General features: G+C 43.7%; 1 protein-coding gene across 2 annotated transcripts in view; it reads right to left on the reverse strand.

The window, feature by feature from the left end:
* OPCML (opioid binding protein/cell adhesion molecule like) overlaps positions 1–16687 on the reverse strand; it is a 348072-nt gene that overhangs the window by 66272 nt on the left and 265113 nt on the right. For both annotated transcript variants that reach the window (XM_035140261.2, XM_035140260.2), the window contains exon 3: positions 10069–10197. In XM_035140261.2, coding sequence (XP_034996152.1) covers positions 10069–10197 — 129 coding nt within the window. The remainder of the gene's footprint in view (positions 1–10068; positions 10198–16687) is intronic.

The raw sequence follows: 16687 nt of genomic DNA on the forward strand, positions 1-16687 counted from the left end.
TAGTGTAACCTAATTGCAAAAAATAAATGAAACCAACCCTTAATTTTAAAAATCCCTGATCAGAAATTACGGAGGAGTAGTCCATTGGAAGAAACTGTTCCTAAACCTGAGCGATTCCACGAACACACACACACACACACACACACACACACACACCCAAACAAGCACCACTGCTTTGAAGAAGGCACTCAGGGGCTGAAGAGCTTTCCTGATGCATCTGCTACCTTTAGAAGCGGCTGCAAAAACTAATTGCTTCAGTCCCCACCACCACCTCCCCCTTAGGAATGAATGGGAGGGAAAAGAAGAGGAAAAATCTTTTTCAGAACATCTTAAATTCAGGGAGTGACACAGCAGAGAATAAATTGGAGAAGGTGTGATGCAGCTGCACAACCCAAAATATCTCTTGGTAAAGGCTGATGAGTAAGATCTGGAAGAAGAAACAGGACACACCGGGGGGGGGGGGACTTTCTATCCAATTAGGTTTAACTTGTGAAAGTTCTTCTTCAATTAAGAACAGCCAGTGGTTTAGGTAAGGTTCATCAATTGGTAGACCCTGAGCCTAATTCAGTCCCTTGAGTAATGCACACCACACATTTAAAGCACAAGGTCCGTGGAGTACTTAAACTGAAGCGTACTTAACCTGAAGCAAACTTTCCCATCGAAAGTAATGGAAAGTGGATTAATCCGTTCCAGACAGGTCCATGGAGTACTCAACCTGAAGTGTACTTAACCCGAAGTATGAGTGTAATTGGTTCTGGAAGTCTGTACTTAAACTGAAGCGTACTTAACCTGAAGCAAACTTCCCCATTGAAAGTAATGGAAAGTGAATTAATCCATTCCAGATGGGTCCGCGGTGTTTGTAAACTAAGGTGGTTGTAAACCGAGGCAGTTGTAAACCGAGGTATGACTGCACTATGATACCACTTCAAAGAGTTTGCCTAGGACAGCGTTTCTCAACCGCTGTTCCGCGGCACACTAGTGTGCCGCGAGACGCTGGCTGGTATGCCGCGACGTGCGGCGACAAGAAGGGCGATTTGCATTGTCACGTGCCTGGCGGCCGCCAATAGTCAGCATTGACCCGCCGGAAAGCAATATTTCTCCTCCTCTTTCCCAAAGCTCAGTGCAAACGAGCCTGGCGGCCGCCAATACACATCACTGACCCGCCGAAAAGCAATATTTGGCAAGTGTTTCTTACAGTCATAATTATAATATAGGGCGGCACAGAGTTAATTTTTTAAACTTTTTTAATGGTGGTGTGCCTCGTGATTTTTTTCACGGAACAAGTGTGCCATGGCCCAAAAAAGGTTGAGAAACACTGGCCTAGGGTACTGAGAGTTGTCAAGGGATCCCCTATTCCCTTCACAGAGCGGCAGAGTTCCCTAGCAAGAGGGAGTGATTGCTAAACCGCTCTGGCTGGGGAATACAGTGGTACCTTGGTTCTCAAACTTAATCTGTTCCAGAAGTCCATTCCAAAACCAAAGCGTTCCAGAACCAAGGCACACTTTCCCATAGAAAGCAACACTAAAGGGATTAATCTGTTCCTGACTTTTAATAACAACCCCTAAAACAGCAATTTAACATGAATTTTACTATTGAACAAGACCACTGATCCATAAAATGAAAGCAATAATCAATGTACTGAACTATAAAATAAATAAGACAGTATTGTAGATGATAAATATCAGAATTATTTCCCCCCCTTACTTGCATTAATGATAGTAATTGTTTTGATGGGGGGGGCTTTATCCATCTCCACGGTCACATAATCATTCAATCAATCAGTAGCTGAACTGGGTTCCACACAGCCACAAAAACAAATTAACCAGAAAAAGCCTCAAAAACAAAAATGCAAAATAAATAGCAAAAACAAAAGCACTAAACTTAATCTGTTCCAGAAGTTTGCTTGACTTTTATGTTGGAGGAAGTAACTTTGCAGGAAAGGGGGGGAAAGAGTATATTAGACAGCATTATACACAAAAATGCACACATTAGGGAAATGTGCGCTAAAATGTTGATGGATTTTCAAGAGCACTTAAAAAAATACCCACGAACTGATGTGGAAATGTGGATTGGGTGGGAGGGGGGGGGATGAGAAACTGAGAGATTGACAAGACGTTGCCCGTCCATACATGAAACAGCTTTCTCCCAGTCCATCTGACTGCACAAGACTGTTGTTTGCATTATGTGGGAGTGATTCTTGGAGCAAAATATGTGGGGCTATCAAATCCCACCCCCCCACCCCGGAAGTCCTGCAGCTTCATTCTAGATGTGTGTGTGTGTGTGTGTGTGTGTGTGTGTGTGTGTGTGTGTGTGTGTGTAGAGAGAGAGAGAGAGAGAGAAGGCAGAGCAATTATATAAGGAGCTTTTGCATCCAGAATCCTATCCGGAATTCCCATGCCTCAGCACCCAAGCAGCTGCTTACTGTGCAGCTCTGAATTAGTCACTTCTCTCCACGGAGCCTTGTTTCTCCATCTGCTAAATGCAGACAATAATATTTTCCGATCTCCCTGGAGAGGCTGCAAACCTGAATTTGCTAATGTTTGTCAAGATGACTTGGGTTTATTAAGACTCAATAAAGTATCCTTTTAGAGAGGTTGTACAATTTCCAGTCCCAGCAGGGAGCCTAAGTGGAAATGCAAAAAAAGAAAGAGAGAGAAATAGAAAAGGGAGTGGGGTGAGGAAGGAAGGAAGGAAGGAAGGAAGGAAGGAAGGAAGGAAGGAAGGAAGGAAGGAAGGAAGGAAGGAAGGAAAAGAAGCCAGAAAATAACTTTCTTCAAACCACATCAAAATGATTGTTACTGATCACACTTTATATCGCCCTTCCTCCAAAAAGCTTAGGATCGTGTACTAGTTCTGCTTCGGCATTTTATCTTCATAATGCCGAAGTTAGGTTAGGCTAACACAGAGAAAGACAGACAGACAAAATGAGAGGGAGGGAGAGGGAGAGCGTGAATGTCGTGTGTGTTCCGTGACCAGAATCAGCCAGCGAGGCTAAGTGGGGATCTTGAACCCGGGTCTCTCTGCTTCTAATCCAGCACTCTAACTACTTCTGCCACACTGGCTCTAAAGATCCCTGCAGTGTGGTGGCAATTTCCCCCAAGGCACATTTAAACCTGCTTTGTGGTACAATAGCTTTGGAATCAATTAAGATTAGGTGGGTGGGGTGGAGTCAGTTTTATTAGCAACCTCCCCCCCCCCAAACAATGAAAAAGCCACATATGAGAGATTAGCTGAGTTAGGGAAGAGTCAGGAACAAGGGCCCCCCCCCCATTTTCCTGTGTTTTTCTGCCATGAATATAACACAAGCTATGGAAGCAGTTGCTGTGGTTGGCATGGGGTTATATATATATTCCTTAAAACATTTACCAGAAGCCAAGATGCCTTTGAAAAAAATCTTTAGGCTTATATAAATATGTATTTAGGATCAACTAAATACATACCAGGGATTTCTACTATCTGAAAGATGTCTTGCTTCAGTGACTGCAGAGGTAAAGAAAGAAGACGGCTGTTATACATATTTCTGATGTATTATGCTTTCCGACTCGTATTCTTCTAAGTGCTGAGCATGTGCTATGTGCTTTTACAGTGCAAGCAAAGGATGGCTTCATGTGGCAGCCCACAGACAGATCCACTTCCCCAGATCAAATTTATTTGTCTTCTCAATGGCCCTACCAAATTTTAATCAGGGTGCAGGGAAATATTTGCTCAGAGAGGTGACTTGCAATGATTATTATTTTTTTAAAAAAAGTGTTTCAAGGTGTAAGGAACGGGCATTATAATTTTATTTTTATAAACGTTTTGTGGCTGCTGAGTTCTGCTGACTTGATGCAAATGAATAGTAGCTTGCAATTTTAATGCTGCTACAATAGTGCAGCTTTTTATCGGTAGTGTGTTGAATTACTAGGAGCTGTGTATTACATTGATGTTTGCCATTGTTTGTTCTGTGAATGTCAGTTTTGACTATTTGTTCATTTCGGAAACGTACTTGATTGATATTGAATGTTGCTGCATTTATAGCAGTTGAGTTCAGTAGTTGCAAAACAAAACAGGTACAAAAACAAATCTGACTCCACTTGATATTCCATACTTCTTCCTTCCCTCACCCATTTTGGGTGTAATAACTATTAAACATTTGAATGTACAGAATTTTTAATGGAAACACTACGCATGTGCTTAGTCCTGTGCTATGGTGGCAACTTTATTTCAGAGTCCACCCACTCGTGAAGAAGTCAATTTGTAAGGCTGGATATACTGTTGGCCACAGGATTACTGACAGCAGAACAGAGCAGCCCTCTAACATTCAGAAGTTGGCCATTCCTAGAGTACAATAATACAAATTGTATAATTTTTTTTATAATAATATAAATTGTAGAACTAGAAAGGATCCCAAGGGTCATCTAGTCCAACTTCCTGTAATACAGGAATCTCAACTAAAGCATCCCTTACAGATACTGTAGCTATTCAACCTCTTCTTACAAACCTCAGAGTCCACCACCTCCCAAGAGAGTCCATTTCATTGCCAAACAGTTCTAACTGTCAAAAAGTTCTTCCTGTTGTTTAGCGGCAATCCCCTTTCTTGTAATCTGAATCCATTGGCTTTGGTCCTATTATCCAGAAAAGGAGTAAACTAGCTTGTTCCATCTTCCATGTGACAGTCCCTTAGATATTTGAAAATGACTATTATATTTCCTCTCAGTCTCCTCTTTGCCAGGCTAAACATAACCAGTTCCTTCAACTGTTCCTCATAAGGCTTGGTTTCCAGATCCTTGAAAATCTTCCAGATCCTTGAAAATCAATCAGGTGAATAACTCTGAGAGGCCACACTGGGGTAAGTAGGCCAATGACCCAACTTTGATCTTTGATTTTTTAAGAATCTTTTATTAAGTCTCAATATCATGATTTGGGTAATTTAGATTCAAATCATTTTATCCCAATAACTTAAAATCCCAACAGTCATGAAAAGCGTGTATTAAGAGATATCACTGAAGCAGAAAGGAATACAAAAGGGTTTATCGCACTTGTACTTTGAAAGAAAGATTAGCATTGGAACAGCAAGGTAATAATCTCAATATTTTGTTAAAGCCCACTCATAGTGATTTTGAAAGCCTTTCCACCTTAGCCCTGCTCTCAGTGTCGAAACCATTTTCACCAAAGGGAGAGGAGAGACCATGTTCACACCATCAACAAAGTCTGAAAGTGCATATAAACATGTAACAGAAATTCCACAGCCCTCATGTTCATATTAAGTCAAGCGTCTTCCCAATGTTATTGTTACAATGCCTATTAATTGCAGGTGGTGGTCTTGAATGGTGACTATAAAATTGGACATGATGCAAAATTCAGTTTGGAAATCTTGTAATCAGTAAATACTGTATATTGATGTGTTAAGACTGAAAGCAAGGTTGGGTAATATGACGTTGTTGGACTACAATCCCTATCATACCTGACCACTGGCTGATGAGAGCTGGAGTCCAACAACATTGTGAGGTCTGCAGGTTCTTCATCCCAGATTTAAAGGTGGGTATATATTTCCCTGGTTTTGGAAAAACCACTGCCTTGCCACTATTTTGTGTGTGGCTCTGGTTGGTGGACCTTGGGCTTTAAGTGAAACAAAATTAGCTGTTGGTTTGCTACCGGCCTAAGTTGAAGGGGCTAGTTTTCATGTAGCTTGGGACATCATCTTTTATCGTCTGATATACCTAATTGACACCTAATTATATACCTTATAGACACTGTGCTCTGGCAGCTGTGGTCCTCCTGCAGATGCCATCTTTGGCCAGGGTGCAGCCTGACCTATTTTCCATTGTATAAGAACAAGCATGAAGGAGGCCTCCCAGCCTGTTCACAGGTCCTTATATGATCAGTGAAAACAGTTGGTTCTGGCAAGTATTAACCGCTCTCAGTCTTAACCTGATAACTGTCATTTGTCCAGATTTTTATTTGTCTGAATTAGTTTTAAGATGTATTTTAATTAATTGATTCCTGTTTTTATGTCTACTGTGTTATTCATATGAAGTTAACTGCTCTGAGCCCGGCTCCAGCCGGGGAGGGTGGGGTACAAATAATTTATCATCATCATCAGAAGGTCCATTCTGCCCTTTGGAGCTACTCTTCAGTGGTCACCATCTTTTTGTCACCTACTTAATACTTTCCTTTTCCAACAAGCCTTTTAGGAAAAGATCTTTACCAGTCTGCATCTGCAGTGGAATTGCTTTTAGATGTTTTATCATTTGTGTGTAAATCCTGCAAGCCTGATGTCTGCCCAGGCCTGTTCTCTGGCTCCATATTGAATTCAAGAGGGTGCTGGGCAAGCCTGTCTGATCTCATCACCATCCCATATGAAATGAGGGAGCATCCCACATCCTTTTCTGCAGCTGTGCATTGCAGAGAACATGGGGGTAAGCAAAGACGCAGCCTTTTCAGGCAGCTTGTATGACATTACTGATACTGTAGTTCCGTGGAGGCAATACATTACTACTAGGGAAGGGAGAAATCCAATTTCAGTTTGTCTTTAAAAGCAAATATATCTCAGCCACAGTTTCTGATACAATACAAGAGTTAAAACTCGTTTGTCATTCAAAAAATTGCTGTTCTCTGAATTTTGCAATACAGTTCTCCAGCCAAGTAATATGCAGAAAAGTGCATGTACGGGAGGAAAAAAAAGTGTGCATAAAAATGGATGAGTTGGTGCAAACAACATGCAAAAAACGCATCATGTTAAGGAAAGTTGCTTTGCAAAAATGTGTATATTGGGCAGAATTGTATACAAACATGTATATAGTTAGGAGAAGTACATACCAGAATGTTGGTGGATTTTCACGAGGACTTAAAATAACACACCAAAAAAATGATGTGGAAATGTGGAAAGGTTGGAAAAATGAGAAATGGAGTGAAAACGAAATGGACAGATTTGCCTGCTTCCATTTGCTACACAGAATGACGATGGTGGCTAACCTCACAAGAAGGATCAGTCATGTGTCAGGCATGAAATATGCCTCTTCTGTTCCAATTGCTGACAAAGGGTTAACTGTATCAAGTAAGATTATATACCAAGAAAAATTGAACCCAGACAAAGCTTTCGAAAACACTGCAGCACTGCACAGGGGTGGGTGGGTAGGGCAAAGGGGTGAGCCTTTGACCCAATTTGCAGAAGGCAAAGAGTCTCTAATCTTCAGTGTCTCTCCACAGAGTGCCTTGGGACAGAAGCAGCCAGAGACACAGACATGATGCATTGTTGTTGTTATAAAAGCGAGCTCCTCGCTTTGAGCATGTTTCCAAAGATAATCCATTTCTTTCTCTGGCTATCGAAGAAACAAGGAGCTCCTTCCCGAAAGCAGGTTTTTTCCTCTTCAAGGTAGCTGTCGCTTTTGTTTACTTAAGCACTTTTTATGCAAAGACTTTGTAAAGCTCCTTTGCAATCGTGACACTGAAGAATAACCCTCGGAAGCTGGGAAAGTGCTGGAGTGAACCGTGACTTTCCATGCCTAAACAACATGCACCCCCCTTTTTTAATTGAAAAAAAGCTTCTAGCAAATGGTCAGAGCCATATCCATGGGTGTATGGATAGTGTAGTTATATAGTTTAGTCACTAGGTGGCAGTGGACATAACTGTATCTGGATGGAGTCATGAGTTTTCTGTTTGTGTTCTAGACTTGTTTAAAAAACACAATGGCTGCATGCACACCACAGTTTATTCCCGTTGTTGTTGTTGTTGTTGTTGTTGTTGTTGTTGTTGTTGTTGTTGTTGTTTTTGCAGTGCTTCCCTAACTGTTAAACTTCACATTAAATGTGTGCTTTCACAGTTTGGGAAACTCAGGAGAATATTGCAAAAACTCAGTGCAATTTCTGTGTTACTTGCTTCCAGAATAATAATAATAATAAATAATTTGTAAATAACATTGAAATAAATAAAACACCAGGGCTGCTATCCTTTCCTCAAGTGATTTTGCTTAGCCGAAACTATGATGATGCCTCTTACAAGCTGGATTTTGCTTCACAAAATAAAATACAAGATAAAACACAGTAAATGATTAAACCAAAACAACTCCCTCCCTCCTACAGATGCATTTAAAAGGCTGTAGAATATTGATCAGACAAAGGCCTGGTTCGAGATGAATGTTTTCACCAGATGCCTAAAAATATATCATGAAGGCGCTAGGCAAACCTCCCTAGGGAGAGCTTTCCACAAACGGAGCCACTACAGAAAAGGCTCAGGCCTCACGTGGAGGAGGCACACAAAGAAGGACCTCACAAAGGGTCTCATGCATGTTGCTACAGCCACTTTCGCGACTTCTCTCTCCCACCATCATTGGCATGCACCCCGTCCAATATGTTTTGCACAAGAGAATGTCACCCCTGTTCCACTATTCCCTTCCTTCCTCTCCAGATCTGCTTCATGACTCTCTCAACCATTAGTCTCACCATGAGCCTTGAAGAGAAAATAAACCCCAAGGAGAGCTTCCACATTACTTTAGAGCAGGCATCGCCAAACTGCGGCCCTCTAGATGTTTTGGCCTACAACTCCCATGATTCCTAGCTAAGAGGACCAGTGGTCTGGGATGATGGCAATTGTAGTCCAAAACATCTGGAGGGCCGAAGTCTGGGGGTGTCTGCTTTAGAGCATCTTAAGCCCTGCCCTGTACACAACGGTAACTGTACTAAGAATATTGAAGACATGTTTTGCAGTCCACTGCCATTTTGTCACAAGGCACATCTATCCCAATGACTGTTTGGGATAGCAAAGAAAGAAGATATACCTGGTAGTGGAGGCAGTGGCCAGTTTGCATAACCTATGAACTGTTCATCATACAGGGACAACTCGCTTTCAGACCAAACAAGAGCAAAACCAGAGAGATGCTCATGTCACCAAAGGAAATTGCCAGTGGCTCTTGACTTTGCAGATAGCACCTAATGCTTAACAGCTTAACCCTGGTTCTCTCTTTGTGACTTGCATGCCAAGGCACCCGAGCCACAAAGTTCCCAGGAGAAAAATAAATGACACTGACACGGAATATTTGGTTTATGAGTTCAAATAGGCCACAACTTGATTGGTTACAGATGTGAGCAGTTTGGCTTAGGCATTGGGGTGAAGCCAGGCTATATCTTCACTCATGCCTGTCTGCAGGGGGTCCACAGAAGGGTAAACCACTGATAGGGGGTTCCCTATAACTTATGTCAGATAGTGGCACCCCGAGGGGTCCCCGTAAGGGCTGTGACATAGCCCTAGCCCACATCCAGGCTTCAGACAGTATTCACACTCCAGATCCCTTTAGCAGGATACCATTACTGAGGAGGGGCAAGCAAGGCAACAACCTCCCCTCCAACCAGACAAAGGCTTACCCAGTGCCTAACCATACAAAAGTTGTGACGAGTTCTACGAGGTAGGCGAAAACCAAATGGTTGGTGCCAATTTACCCGGCCCCAACAACATGGCAACCGACAATTGTCATAGGAATATCATATCAGAGCAAAGCATGAAAAAAGGATCACCTACCGGTGATCTGATGAAGAAGCAAGGAAGAGGGCGCAGGCTGGCCAGAAATTAAATGGTCCGTGGCCACACCCACCCTGGTCACAGATTGGCTGGGACTGTCCCCAGCACAGATGATGCGGCAGGCTGTGATGCGGGGGGGGGGGGGGAGAGGGGAGACAGTGTACCTCCCCCCTACACTGGAGAACTGTTGAGGCTTGGCTGACTGGCTGCAACATCGTACACCAGATAAAAGGTGGAAAGCACTCTATTCTAGAAAAAGGTCACCTACACATGTGCGCAGGCTACAGGTAGGTAGCCGTGTTGGTCTGGTGTAGTCGAAACAAAATAAAAACATTTCTTCTTCCAGTAGCACCTTAGAGACCAACTAAGTTTGTCATTGGTATGAGCTTTCGTGTGCATGCACACTTCTTCAGATGCCCAGGCTGTTCACAAAAAAGCACTCATCAAGCCCTTTTGTTTTACTCTTGCCCTCCAACCCCTCACAACTCAACAGTGGTCCCTTCCACCACGTTCTGTATTCAGCCCTGGTTTCTCAGGTTGGAATTCCCCATCTCCAAGTTTGGGCAAGACCTTACCTTTGCTGCCAGACAGGTGCTTCCATGTGACTGTTGGTTCTGGTCTCCCAAAGGCCAAGCACAAAAGGGTGACGCTGCTGCCTTCATTGACGGTGATGTCTGACGTGATGTTTATAATCTGTGGAGGAACTGCAACAAGAAAGGTGGGAAGGAAGGAATACCTGTTAAAAAAGAATTCTGAGGCTACTTATGGGTAAGCCCTTCCCCTCCCAGGCTGAATTTGGGGAAATTAGACTATCTTGCCCAAACCCTGTTCTTCCAAGGGAAGCTGCTTTTTTCTTTTTCTTTTTTGGATTCAGGCACATTTATGGGTGAAGTTGACAGCCGTAGCAAGCATTAGATATAAAGCTATGAGATCATATTAATGCACAGCAAGAATAAAGCATAAGGCTACCAATGAAGATCATTATTCGTTTGCCAATTTGATTGCTAAGAATTCCTTCCTAGGCATGACAGCAGCAGCAGCCTCAGGTAGCTGTAGTTGGTTGACACATTGCACCATCCTGGGACCCCTCTCTCCCCCCTGGGTCTCTTTATATCCTCTGGGTTCCTCTCACAGTGCTTCCAGCTCTCATATTCATAGTCTGTATCCTGCTGAGGAAGATAATTGGTGTATTACTTGTTCCCTTGTGAACCACACTTCAGAGGTCCCCAAGCACCTCCCATAAGGGTCAGGGGGATGAGCTATGAGACTGCAGGTGCAGCTGCAGTCTTGTGACCCTGCCTGTCAAAGTCAAAGCATTTGACTTAACCAACTGGGGTCAAGAAGACAACCACTTGTCAGTCATAGGTCAGGAGCTTTCTCTTCTGCATTCCTGCAATAGTGCTGACCCCGGCAGAATATTATTAAAGCTTTCAGGACTCCAGCTCACCACTTTACAATAATACGCCGGCATAGCAAATGCACAGTACAGGCCTGTGCCCGGGCACCTTTGTTGAGGGCATCCAAAAGGGCAACAACACAAAACAATCAAAACTTCTGAGAACAGATTAAAAGCAATCATCTAAAAACTTCTTTAAAAGCTATCACCTACTCTCACAGCAAATAATTTCACGATTGCCAGGAAGAAATCTTTGAGCTACCAAAAACCCAATCAAACAGGATTGTGTTTGGATTCTCCCTAAAGATTAATAGCACGGGAGACAAACACACTTCACTAGGGAGGGCATTCCACAAATGGGAGCCACTATGCAGGAGGCCCCGTCATGACACACCAGCAACCAGGTAACTCCACAGTGGATAGTCTAACTGGACCTTTGGGTGGAAACAAATTCAAAGTGTCTGATATCCAACACTCCCTCTGTATTTAAGATTCCAACCCTCCCTCTGTCTATTTGATGTTGGCAATGAACACCAGAGGCCTGAAAATGTGCTGCGAAGACTCAGGAACACATGGATATGTGATATTTGGGGGGCTTCAGCAATGCTCAATCCATAGAACTGTGAACATTGCTTCTATCCACTCCAAGTTTACAGCTGGGGCTGAGCATCTGGGAGGGGACAGATTATCCAACCCCCAACCTAGACTCTATACAGATTCAGTGATACAGTTCTACAAAATAGCACACAGCTGTCAATGTGAATGTCTTCTAAAAGTTGAGTTCCTTTTCACCCTTTCCTTTTACAGTATCTTCTTCTCCACCCCAACCATACACCTTCCCTTTTGAAGGAAGGAATTAAGAGCATTTTAAAATATCTTGAAAGATTCGGGGGGAAGGAAGGAAGGGGGGCGAGACTTTAGCTTTCAATCTGTTGAAAGTCTGCTCCTGGCAATATAGCGTGCAGCAGATTTAAAGGACACCTGATGCCTTGTGGAAAGCTGAAAAACAACCTATGGAGAGAAATGATTCAGCCGTTTTGAATCTACATTTCCCCTATATTTCTGTTCACTGGTTCTTTATTACAAAGGACACTGGCGCGAAAACATGTTCTTCAAGGATTCATCTGCGTCTCCGCTGTTTATTCCCCACCTGAATCATAATCTCTTGTTTGTGTATTCACAGTCGGTTGCTATGGAAGTTATTATGTCCTTGGTATCTCACATTCACATCGGTGACGGCCGTAGAAAGGAATAAGAATCTTGTTCAAGGGGAAGGTGGGTCCCCCTCCGGGCTGAAACCAAAGTCCATGGAGAGAGAGCCGCATCGAGAACTCCGCACGACTGAACAGGTTTGAGGTGTATATTTAAATGAAGGAGATAATCCAGGATTACAAGTTCAGACATGGAAGATAAAGTCCAGCATCACCACAGGCAAGGTGAAGAGCAAGCCAGCTCTGATAGGGGACACAGACAAAAGCACTCCATAGCAGCCACCTCCTGGCGCGGAAGATTAGGGAGGGGATCTCAGGTGTGACCCTTTTTTAAAGATATGCAAGTTATTGGATTTCACCTTCGTACAGGAGTATCACAACTCCGCAGAGCAAGGGTAGCCAACATGCTGCCCTCCATATGCCACAAGAATGTAATTCCCATCATCTTGTGCTGATTGAGGCCACAACATCTGGAGGGTACCATGTTAGGTACCCCGGGGATAGGGGAGAAATTCACTCAGTTCACAGTGAAACAACCTAATTCACATTTCCTGAGCCAAGATGCAAACCAAAGGACAGCTGTCCTTCAAAATCCACAGTCCGCCAAATTTTGTGGCGCAGTTCCCCTAGTAAATAAGGCATGCCCCCCCCAATGCATACAGTGGGTACCTCTGGTTATGAACGCTTCTGGTTATAAACACTTTGGGTTATGAACTCTGCTAACCTGGAAGTAGCTGCTCCTGGTTGCAAACTTTGCCCCAGGATGCGAACGGAAATTGCACGCCAGAGGCGCACACGCAGCGGGAATCCCCATTAGCGAAAATGCGCTTCTGGATAAGAACGGTTTAAGCTTAAGAACGGACCTCTGAAACGAATTAAGTTCGTAACCAGAGGTACCACTGTACATTAGTGAAAATAGTATCTGTTTTCTAAAAAGAGAGAGAAAAGTAAACAACCTCTCAATCCTCATGCAGACCTAATGGTCTGGTGCATGACTCAACAACTTTTTGCACTTAATTCTACTGCCTCTACTTAGACGGGAGGAGAATAGACTCAGTGTACAATTCCAAATGAAGCCAGGATGCTAATCGGCTGTACATTACATGCAAATGTGGCTGTGTTGGTCCACAAGAACAAGAAACTATCAAAGTTCACAGTTAAGCAATGCATTTCTTGCAATCAACCCAAATAACACCAAAGTGTGGTCAGCTTTCAAGTCCTCCAGACCTCTTTGCTAGGGGTGATGTTACAGAAAACAATTGGTGAGAGGGACGAGGAAATATATTAAGCAAACACAGATGTGGACACATAAACTTGGCTTGTGTTGTAGCCATGAGGTACTGTATTTATGTAGACAAAGTTCCAAGGATGAGTTTGTAGGCTCAGTAAGCCCCTCCTTGGTGCTATGTAAGCAGGGCTGGCTCAAGACATTTTGACACCTAAGCTGAACCCAAAACTTGTGCTGCCCTCCCCACCAGGGAGGAAGGGGTGATGGAAGATCTACATCAGGAACAAGGAAGGGAAGAAAGATTGGCATTGGGATCTGCTACCCCAGTGAATCCTGCCAGCTGAGGCAGCAACCCCACCTCTCCTCATGGGTGGGCCGACCCTGTATGTAGGAATGTAGGGATCAGGACTGTGGCACAGAGAGTAGAAACACAGACACTACCTTATGCAGACTCAGAGCACTGATTCTGGAATAAAGACACAATTAATGCTCCCCATGTCTAAGGAATTCAAGTATGGACTGCAAGACAGATCTGTCTAAAACTTAAACAAAACACACAGGTTCCTGAGAGAACAGCAGCAACGAGACCCATGACAGCCTTTAGTTTAAAAGTCAGGGGTTGATTTTGGATGGTTTTCTAACTCAAAAGAGTCAAGGGAAGCCAAAGGTTTCCTGCATGTTTCGTCCATGAATTAAATCATGTTTCTTGTTTGGGCCAGCGGTAGCCGACATGCTTCTCTCTTGCTTCTCTCTTGATGTTGGGGATGGTGGGTCTTGGAGTCCAAAGCAAGAAGCTGGACAGATGTCTTCTGAGGGTGCTCTGAGTCTGGGTTGCCTGCAGCAAAGAGGAAGCTGGACACGATGGTTCACTAGGCCCCCAGCAATTTTATGATGATGTATTGAGTATTGCATCAGCCCCAGAATCAAAAGGGAAAGATGGTGGGTTAGATGTGTGCCCCCTTCTGTCACTATGATTTTGGTAGAAGATCTATGGATGGTATGCAGCTAAATAAACCTGCTAGTAGAAGGAATTTTGCCTGCAGATGAAACTCCTCTCCCACTCCCAAATCATTAGGTTACCGTAAATATATAATTCAGCAATGGGAAGCCTGACACCTGGGGGCAGATTTCCTGGCTTCTATCTGGCTGTTGGGAGCCTCCTGAGACCACAACCCACACCAGCCTTGCTTTGCACCCTCCTTCTTCGTACTGGCTAGAATGTGCTCTTGAACTCTGGCAATTAGGGTTGCCAGACTCAATAGAGGACAGGACTTCTGTGTCTTTAATTGCCCTGCTCTCTTTTGAGTCTGGAAACCTTAAAGAGAAACCAGCAGACCCTTTGCTTGGAAATTAAACAAAAGGGTCTGCTGGTTTCTCTTTAAGGTTTCCAGACTCAAAAGAGAGCAGGGCAATTAAAGGCACAGAAGTCCTGTCCTCTATTGAGTCTGGCAACCCTGCTGACAATGCTTCTCGATTGCCTGGTGGACAAAGAGAGATGTGCAAGTGTTAAGTGCATGTGACCCCTAGAAGGTTGCTATGAAGGGATTGTGGCCCTCTAGCTGGAAAATGCCCCCCCACCCCCACCTACATTTGTTCTGGGTCCCTGCCCCCCCCCCCCCGCAAACCCTCCAGAGCGGATCTGGGGAAGGAGGGGGAAAGGGGGCACATGGAGAAAAGAGAGGCAGGGGAAGCTCCAATATGCAAGCAGAGACCCTTACCCTAGCATATCTGTTTAGCTGGGTAGTGCCCTAGATCCGGCTCTTTGCAGTGAGCAAAATAATAACACGTAGAGACAAAAGCTCTGAAAAAAATGCAAATTGCAGGCAACATCTTTGTATTGTGGCACATCAAGCTGTACCTGTGCTGATGGGCTGCAGCTCTTGAATTCCCCCTCCTGAATGCCCCCACTTAGATAATACATTATATCATGTCATGTCAGATCAGATCCCATTCTATTTATGATTGCTTTTCTCCCCTATGTTGTATTTTGTGAAAGGAGATGATAGGGAATGAGAACAAATTATTGTGAATTGCAAGGATATAAATACACGCCATGATTCTAGTGACATCACAAACCACTCAAGCTGTGCTCCGGTGGTTTATAATGATTGTTTCCCGAGCATCTCTCAGCATGCGTATTCATAGCTTTGTTCGCAGCTTTCCCCATATTGAATGCACACGAGGTGCACAGGTTTTGCTCATGGTTGCTCACAAAACTCCCATCTGAATCTCTGGCACAAATTTGGGGGTTCTGAATGGCCTGGATTTGTTTGCAGATCAGCTCCAATGGGTTAACAAATAGCTCTTTTCCTGTTTTTTTTTAAATAATTATTTTATTTTAATTCCCTGTGTTCAGACCACTACACATGTGCAATGCGGCACATCTCTTTTTTTAAAAAAAAAAATCATTGCTAGTTACTGATATGCATGAGTGCATATGCACATGGATTAAATCAAAGTACAAAATCATGGTGCAAACATGACCACATCAGCGCATGGTGTTTAAATCCACATAATCATGATAACCTGCAGAGCAGAGTACAGGGAAGTGGGATGGGGAGACAAAACCACAATGTCCTCTCATGTCGGTTCAAGGCCTGGGAGGCTTGGGTTCAAATCCCCACCCATCCATGAAACTCACTGGGTGACCTTGGGCCAGTCTCTGCCTCTCAACCTAACTTACCTCAGGGTTGTTGTGAGGATAAAACAGGGAGAACCATTAATGTCACCTTGACATAGCTGCCAAGTTCTCCCTTTTTTAAAGGGAAATTCCCTTATGCTGAATAGGCTTCCTCGCGAGAAAAGGGAAAACTTGGCAGCTATGCACCTTGAGCTCCTTGGAGGAAAAGCGGGACACAAATGTAATAAATAAAGAAAATAATTAAGTTGAGAAGGGAAGCAAAAGATAGGCAGAGTCAACTTCACATTCCTACAGATCTTAAATCAATTTGTGTGGCTCCAGCAGGGGCCATCACCAAAGAGTCTTCCCTGCTGCTTACCCTACTTATTGCCTTTTGAGCACTAGGGGAAGAGAACTGTATACTTCATTAAGGTTTTTTTTTTACGTGCAATTTTAATCTTCCTGACTGTTCTTTGCTGCTTTTATGTTAGCTTGTCATATTTACATGTTGTTTTATTCATTGTGTGGGGGGGTAGATTATAAACTGCCCTGGAAATCATAGAACTATAGAGTTGAAAGGGACTACGAGGATCCTCTAGTCCAGGCATCCCCAAACTGCAGTCCTCCAGATGTTTTGGCCTACAACTCCCGTGATCCCTAGCTAACAGGGCCAGTGGTCAGGGATGATGGGAATTGTAGTCCAAAACATCTGGAGGGCCGAAGTTTGGGGATGCCTGAT

This window comes from Zootoca vivipara, chromosome 15 (genome assembly GCF_963506605.1).
Source record: "Zootoca vivipara chromosome 15, rZooViv1.1, whole genome shotgun sequence".
In the NCBI taxonomy this organism is placed as follows: domain Eukaryota; kingdom Metazoa; phylum Chordata; class Lepidosauria; order Squamata; family Lacertidae; genus Zootoca; species Zootoca vivipara.